An 8,577-nucleotide genomic window follows, 5' to 3' on the forward strand; every position below is an offset into this window, starting at 1 on the left:
TCTTATTTCTTCTACCGGAAGCTCAGCCAAGTCTTTTTGCTCTGCTGGATCTGTTAGTTTCTAAGGAACATGTGTTCCAAACCCCACGTTTTGTGGATTTGTCAAACTTGCCTTATAATTTGGCCATCTGTTTACATACCTGGCAGCTATGCAGTCACGGGGCATACAACTTCAGACTGTTAAGTCATCTTGATGGGTGTTCCTTTAGTATTTACATAATACATCTTTTCTGGTCCTGTATTTCAACCTTTCTGTATGGGCTTTATTGAGGTAGGCCTCTTACGAACAAAATATAACTGGATCTTGTTATTCTGAACTCTTTGTTTTCTTTTTATTTCTACTCTTTAAGAGTAGAATCTTATTTCATTTGATTATGGTTACTGATTATTTGTGAACTTATTTTCTCCATTTTATTCTGTATTTCCAGTTTGTCATCCTTTCTTTTTACCTCTTTTCCTGTCTTCTTGAAAAAAACAAGTCCCATGTTCACTTTTTCCCTTTACTGATTTGAAAATTATAGGTGGCATTTTATTATTTTCAGTGATTAACCTAGACGTTTCACACATGTTCTTAACTATACATTTTTCTAATGACGTCTAAAGTTTGTCAACATTTCTTTCTTCCCCAAATAACATTGTCCTTAGCACGTTCTAACTTCCTCTAAAACATCACCACCTATCAACATGTTATTGTTGCCTAGAATTTTCCTTTTACCTTTTTAAAAACAAACAAACAAACAAAACAAAACTGGGTATTTTTTTGTAGTCTATGCTTAAATAAATTTACCTGTCATTTAATAATTGCTGTGCTCACAGTGGCTTCTCACACCTACTGCCCTGGCCTCACCCATCTTCTTGCTAAAGCACAGGGTTTTATTTTGTTTGTTTTTAAAACAGTTGTTTTAATAATGGTCTGAGAGTGATAAAACTCTCATTAGTCTTTCTATGTCTCTATCTTGCTCCTGATAAATGATTTCACTGGGTACGACGGGCGGTTACTTCTTCCTAGCAGTTTGCAGATGTTCCTCTGTTGTATTCTGGGGCTGCTGTTGGAAGCCCACAGCGTGTCTGTCATTCCTTCGTGGGTAATCTGTGGTTTTGCCCTAGTAGTTTTCATGACATTTTATCTTTCAACATAGATTTCTAGCCTTCTAGATTTGCTTTTATTAATCCCACCTGATAGATGGAGGTGACTTTATTTATTTATTNCTGAGCACCTGCTGATGAGGCTGGCTTATCTAGTCTGGTTTCCTTAGTTTAATCTAATGGCCTTTCTCTGACCCAGAATCCCATTCAGGCTCCCACGTGACATCCGGTCATCATGTCTCCTTGGTCCCTCTGAGCTGTGACAGTGTCTCAGGCTTTCCTTGTTTTTGGTGGCCTTGGCAGTTTTGAGGACTGGGCAGGCATTTCATAGGATGCCCCTCGGCTGGGCTTTGTCGGATGTTTTTCTCAGGCTTAGACTGGGGTCATGGGTTTGGGGGAGGAAAACCATAGAGGGGAACTGCCTTTCTCGTCACGTCCTAACAGGGGCACCGACTGTCAACATGACTCTCGCTGTGACGCTGACCTTGACCACCTGGCTGAGGTGTGTCTGTCAGGCGTCTCCACTGGGACTTTTCCTCCTTTCCACTCTGTCCTCTTTGGGAGGAAGTCACTCGGACGCGCAGCTCACATTACAGAGCTGCGAATTAGGCTCCACGGGGGCGTTGTTTGAGCATGTAGACTTTTAAAAGTTTCTATGTAGTGGAATTTATCAGCGTTTTCCCGTGCAGCGTTTGGATGTTTGAATCTTGGCTAGAGACAGGTTATAAAGCAAGTTGCCTGTGCTTTGCTTTAGTGCCATTAGTTTCACATTTTACATTTAGATTTTTGTTCCATGTGGAAATGATCTTGGTGTATATGGTATGAAGTATGGATTCTTTTTTTTCCACAGGACCACTCATTTGTTCTGTTCCTATTTATGGAAAATTCCATCTTCCCACTTTTCACTGATTTAAGGAGCCATTTTAATCGTATACTAAATTAGCATATTCATGTGTATGTACACACAAACACACACACACACACACACACACACATACACACAATTTCTGTGCCTTCTATTCTGCTCCTTAAATCTGCCTATTTATTCACAAGCTAGTGCCACACTTTAAATTATGAAGGTTTTACAGTAATCCGGTCAGATTAGAATCCCTTCCGTTTCCCTGTTCAATTTCCTTGGCTTTGCTCATTTCTTCATGCGAAATTCAGAAACCATCCTAAGGAGTTCTGAGAATGCGGGAACAGCTGGTGTATTTACTGAGGCGATGTTAAAATTATAAATGAACTTACGGCATAATGACAACTTTATAATATTAAATTTTCCTGTCCATACCACGGTGGGCCTCTCTGCTCTCTTTTTGTCTTCAGGGGTTTTAATCGATTCAAGTGCGTATTGAATATTTTTATTATGATTACTCCTAGGCATTTAATCTTTTGGTTGCTATTGTAAATGGGGTTATCTATAAAACTTCTACTAACAGGTGGATGTGTGTCTCTGTAAAGGCTACTGATGTTTGTACGTTAATATTCCCCCCCACCCCACCCCNGAGGAGAAGTGGGCGGGTATGAAAATGCACTTCCGGCGTGTTCACTGAGCAGGGGGTGGGGGGGCGCAGGGGAGCAGGGGGTACAAACCAGGCAAAGTGGGCAGGTCGTGAAGCCAGAGGCGGACGCCGGCACATGGGGGCCCCCCCGCCAAGGCAATGGCAGGGGCCACCGCTCGGTGGGAGAGCCACCCTCCCTCCCTGTTCACCAGCTGTGGATTTGGGGCAACTGGCCCAGACTGACCAACACCCCAGGGAGGCGAGAATGGAACTTTCTTGACCCTCCTCGATGGCCTCATGGCCTCTGGCAATGACAGCTCGAGTCTGGAATGTGCCAGACACTGGCCTCTGGGGACGTCACTGCGCTTAGCAAGGCTGCCCCCAGCTTTGGACTTCGGGGCCCTCAGGAAACTGCTTCCAGTAGAGCGGGCAATTCCAGGGTGTCGCACCCCGCTACCTGTGGCTGGGCAACATGCCTGATAATTGGGCGAAGAATCAGGAAGTCGCTGTACCCTGCAGCCAAGCCACATGCCCCATGCAGCTCTTGTGAGGAATACGACAGACATTTGGATCTCCTGCACCGTCTCCCTAGTGATTCTGAACTCAGCGTGTGAAGAATGACTAGTTATTGTCACCCCCTGAACTCCCATCCCAGGAGGGCAGGTGAGGGCGGCCAGTCCCAGGGAGCCTTCCCTCCCCGGGGCAGTGCCAGCCGCCGGGCTCACCTCCGGCTCCAGGAGGCCACTGTAGGCGGGGTTGGCTGTGCTCCTTCTCTTCCGCTCTTGGCGCTTGCTCTGGATTTCTGGAAAGGCACAGGCACAGCGGTTACTGGAGCCTTCCTGCCTGGGAACCCTGCACACTTCCTCCACAAGCCCTGGGCACAACCGTCCCCGCCTGCCCGGCGGCCTCTGTCTGCATAACATCCACGCCCCGTGGTGGCCCCAGGTGGGTTGGGGCCTCCAGGCACCATTCACTCTGAGACAGGACGGATCTGCTGACCTCAGGCTGAAGGAACAATTGGCAGGTACCTGGAATCCAGGCACCCACCCTCAGCACGGGGTCCCCTGTGTGCCATCATCCGGCCCAGTGTTCTCTCTTGGGGCCCTTGGGACAACAGGTGCCTGTTGGTCAGACGCTGGCCTGGCTGAGGGACAGAATAAGGCTACGATCCTGGGGAGACCAGAGGCACACCTGCCGCTCAGGTAGGCTCTGCCCCCAGGGAGCCCCCGAATTCTTCCAGGAGGCTGGCGTGTCCTTCATGCAGTGACAATGACCACTGCACAGTTTCTCCTCCCTCTCTCTCCGTGTCTGTCTGTCTCTCTGTCTCTTCCTTCCACTGTGACCACCAGGTGGGACCTGTGACGTGCTGTTGTATGTAGTTGTTCTGACATAATTTTTAATTTTTTTTACTGGGGAACAGTGTGTTTTTCCAGGACCCATCAGCGCCAACTCAAGCAGTTGTTTCAATCTAGCTGTGGAGGGCGCAGCTCCGTGTATCGAGGTGCCCATGGGGGGGTCGCAGCGGCAGCCTTGGTGTTATGAGCCTGCGCTCTAACCACCTGAGCTAACTGGCCGCCCCGACTTTATTTTCTAATCTCTGCCTCTTGGACCTGATTTTTCATTTAAAACTTTTAAAATGTTATTCGTGTGTTTTCTGTAAGGTATCTTGGACCTTCTACAGAAGAAGACAGGGTCCAAATAAATAACTATTTACGGTATGACGGGCGGGGGAGCGTTATCAAAATGAGGACTGTTTATATAAATCATAACATCACAAATATATTAGCAAAGCCCTTTGATCTCAGTCCCCACAACAACCCTGCAAATTTGAAGATGCAGTTGTCCTCATGTAGCTGAGGACACTGAGGGTCAGCGTGGGGAAGGAGTTTGCCCCAAGGTCACCCAGCGCTGAGCTGAGCACAACCGTGACAGCTGGGCCAGTCCCCACGCTGCCTCCATGGCTCCTACGTCGGAGCATAAACAGCTCCCAAAGGCGGCCACACAAAGCTGGACTCCTTACACTCAAGTTCAAACAGGAGATGGAAAGCTCAGAGACGCCTTCCAACCCTGCTCTGCAGAAGGAGAGGGGGGCCACACTCAGATGGGACCAGATGGGACTGCCGCGCCCGATGGTGCCAGGAGCTTGGGGGTCTGGGAGGCTGAGCCGTGTCCCTCTCCTTCCCCACCACGTCTATGCCTCCGCCGCCTCCGGAGAGCAAGTCCCCGGGGGACGCAAAGGGAGGTCGCTGTGGACAGGCCTAGGCCCACGGCCCGAAGCACATGGGGCTGAGCGGTGCAGCGGGAGGCCTGGCCCCGAGGGGCTGTGTGACCCTGCCAGGTCCCTTCCCTGGGCCTCAGTGACAACCTCCATCTCAGGTTCAAGGCTGTAGGTGGCTCGGGCACTATGGTACTCAGTGCATTCCCTTCCTCCCCTCGGTTTTAAGAAGGAAAAGCAAATTAGTCTTCCTTCTGGGATCCAGATTAAGCGGGTGGGCGTTTGCACTTGATCAAATGACTCGAGCTGGCGCGGTTAGAGCCAGGGAGAACACTGGGCTGGGTGTTAGGAGACCTGGATCCCAGGCTGGGCCTGGCACTGACCGGCTGTGTGCCCCCGGGCGAGTGGGTCAACTTCTCTGGCCTCCACTTNCCCTGGCAGAAGCCACAGCCCCACCGCGCTTACCTCGTGCTGTGAGGAACAGGGGGGTGTTGAGATAGTTGGATGCCAGCCGCTTCCTCTGCAGGGAACACAAAACACCACCAAACCACTGATCATGAGGAACCCTCGTCGGCCACATCCCTGCCCAGGGCTCACCCGGGACAGGCTCCCCACCCAGGCTCCTGACTCCCACTGGACACCCCTGGCCAGAGGCAGAAACGGGGACAGATACAGGGGACGCAGGGCAGGGGAGAGGTGGGTCAGCGGGGACAAAAGTCAGCAAAGGCTCTGTCCCTCACCAGGTCGGAGTGCACCCCTGTCCCCCGTGGGGACATCGGTCATCCTCAGGAAGGACATGTTAGGGACCCCACGCTGGGGCAAATCAGTAACAAAGTGGACATGTGCTTGTCCACATCTGTCTCCTGCATCTTCTTTCTCAGCTGGTTCTGGAGTCAGGTGGGGAACCAAGGGCTCCCTACACCCCACTTTTGGCACCCAGGAACCTTGGTGCTAGATAGACAAGGAATAGCCAAAGCATCACGTGGAGATGAAAGTTTCCGGTACATTCCAGAAGGGTGGCTCTACCACTCAGGCCACGCTGGTCCAGACCTTGGTGGTTCTCGGTGGCTTTGGCTGTGATCAGATTGTTCCAGGGAATGTGACTGGCTTTAAACCTGTCTCTGCTGTGGTCGGGCTGTGCTGAGGGCCCAGGGAGGGGCCATGGACGGGCTGCCCTGGAGGCTACTCTGTANTCTCCGTGGGTGGCTGTGTGGGTACAACAGGACAGCCATACACGTGTGCGTCCCGCACGTACCTGGTGCAAGGATGTGTCAGAGCCCCGGGGACCCCTGGGTGTGGGGCCATTTGGTGTCCTTCAGGAGTGAGTGGGGTACTGTCAACCATAAGATGGGAAGCTATGCTGGGTCCTTCAGAGAAGGTTTTGACTTTTGTCATAGGAAGAGCAGAACACACCTGAAATTAGCACTCATGACTGATATCCTTTCCGGTCCCAGAAGGAGGATTTGTAGTGCATGCGTACAACACATTTAAATAGCAAACAAAATAAACAAGGAAGTAAGGAAAGGAAGAATAAACGTAGAAAAATAAGACAAAGGCAGATAAGGTCTGTCTTCATACGGCAGGCCAGAGGTCCTACATGATTTGTGGAGGTAGGCCATGAACTTGGCTGTGAGCTCCCTAGCAGCCACAGCAAAGAGGGATACAGGAGTGGCAATATGGCCCCGTGGTCCACTGACCCTCTGGAATCTTTTGGAAGTGCAGGCGCCCCGGAGGAGGGTGAAGCCAGCCTTGTAATGCCTGGGAAGGTGAGTGCTAGGGACCCTTTCACGCTAATCATTATTTGGAGGAAAGGCTGGGCGCTGCCTGTGGGTAAATCAGGGCAGGAGGAGAGCCTGAGACAGAAGTCAGCCTCTCCATGACTGTCCTCAACCCCTTTACGTGACCAAGGTGGAGGAAGCCAGCGTGGCACAGGCTTAGGGGGCCTGGAGCAGGTGTCGAGGCCAGACTGCTTGGGTGTGGCTCCTGGCTCTGACCGTCATGACGTCTGGGCCTCAGTTTCCCCATGAGTACAAGAGGTCACCAACAGTCCCCAACGCACAGGTCACTCACGCACTGTGAGGACTGACTGACCCCACTGAGCTCCACCTGGCCAGCAGAGATGGCTCTCCTCGCTCACTGTCAGGACTGGCTGTGCCTCACACACGCCTCTTGGAGCCCGAGAGCCACGGACACAGTCCTTCCTCTGATGCCCAGGAGCCTTTCGGGGGCTCTGGGAAACCCGGCGTTCCCTTCCGCTGCACTTCCTGTGCCATCTTTTTTTTTTTTTTTCAACTATGGACCGCGTCACGAATTTGCGTGTCATCCTTGCACAGGGGCCATGCTCATCTTCTCTTATCGTTCCAATTTTAGTCTGTGTGCTGCTGCAGCGAGCACCTTCCCGTGCCATCTTAGCACTACAGGTGACCACCAGGCTGCAGGGGCCCCGACAGCAGGCGCGCAGAGCACTGGGAACGTGACACCACTGTCCTGAAGCCACCACTGACAGCTGAGACTTACAACCAGTCCCTGTTTCTTTACAAAAAAACCCCTGCACCCTCACCCACCAACCCGGGCTCCTGACTGGCTCATCTGACGAAGTTTCTGGGGCAGCCGCTGCTTTGGCCTCATGCGCTCGTAGCCTGGACTATTCACCAACAGGTCAAAGGCGCCACAAAGTTCCACGCCTGTGCAGCACAACCGCTCCCAGCCCTCTTTAAAGAGAAACTTTAAAAAGGATTTCTACACCAAGGACATGTTGTAATTGCAAGTTCTATTTAAACCATTACATGTATTTATGCTAATTATGTAGTTATATGTAATTATACTAATTGTATAAATGCACAATAATTGACCAAGATATACTTGGAGAGAACAAAGAGAATCCACCCAGAAAACCTCCCTGAATGTTCAGGGTGTGGCAAAACCCCACAGGGGGCAAAGGGGCGCTCGAGGGAACCTTGGGCTGTGAGCCCCTCACCATGCACACAGTAGGTGCTCACACGTTGCTGTGGAAATGAACTGATTGTCTCTTGAGAAAGAATTGGGCCTGGGACCCCAGGAGACTTGGTTCCATCTCAACCTCAGTGAATAGCTGACTCTCTGAATCCCCGGCAAAGGGCACGACCAAGTCACTCTCCTGCTCGAAGATATTCTGTGGCTCCCTACTACCCACGGAACGACCTTGGCAGCTGCATCCAGGTCTCCAGGGTTGGGCTCCGGAGTCTATTCAATCCCGCTGTGCAGAGATGCTCACGCAGCCCACACAGGCCAGCTGACTTTCTTGGGCTTGCTGAGCCCCTTCCCACTTCTGTGTGGTTGCCAAGGCGGTACCCTCGCCCTGACATGCCGTCCCACCCGCCTCTCGCCCCTCTGGTGGGACCCTGCCTGTTCCTCTGGCCCCTGCTGGTCATGTCCCCCTTTGCCAAGCCCCCCCAGTCCTTCCGGGTGGAAACGGCCCCCTCTCTCTCCCTGGATCTCCTAGAGCTCTGAATTTATTATTCTTTGGTGACACCTGACATGTGTTAACCCAAGTTCAAATCCTGGTGGCCACGCCTGTCTGTGCCAGCAGGAGTGAATTTCCCTGGGGCCGGGACTACATCTGCCCCATCTGGAAGTCCCCACCAGACTCCCCACCCTCAGCACAGAGCCTGGCACGGAGCAAACTCTAAGACACGCTCGATGTATGAATGAATGCAAGAATGGCTAACTTCTTCTGATCATGACAGCACATTGATAAAAAGAATCAGAGGGAGCTAAAGGAGCCCAGAGGGGCCTC

The 8,577-nt window shown here is 51.6% G+C and overlaps 1 protein-coding gene across 1 annotated transcript in view; it reads right to left on the reverse strand.

Moving 5' to 3' along the window:
* The window catches only part of PHF21B (PHD finger protein 21B), a 37,105-nt gene that overhangs the window by 17,269 nt on the left and 11,259 nt on the right, over nucleotides 1–8,577 (reverse strand). The window contains exons 6-8 of the mRNA XM_019651683.1: nucleotides 5,268–5,322; nucleotides 3,313–3,389; nucleotides 3,045–3,063 (exon numbers count right to left, since the gene is read on the reverse strand). Coding sequence (XP_019507228.1) covers nucleotides 3,045–3,063; nucleotides 3,313–3,389; nucleotides 5,268–5,322 — 151 coding nt within the window. The remainder of the gene's footprint in view (nucleotides 1–3,044; nucleotides 3,064–3,312; nucleotides 3,390–5,267; nucleotides 5,323–8,577) is intronic.

The sequence above is a fragment of the Hipposideros armiger genome, unplaced genomic scaffold (assembly GCF_001890085.2).
Source record: "Hipposideros armiger isolate ML-2016 unplaced genomic scaffold, ASM189008v1 scaffold_164, whole genome shotgun sequence".
NCBI classification, from domain to species: Eukaryota; Metazoa; Chordata; class Mammalia; order Chiroptera; family Hipposideridae; genus Hipposideros; species Hipposideros armiger.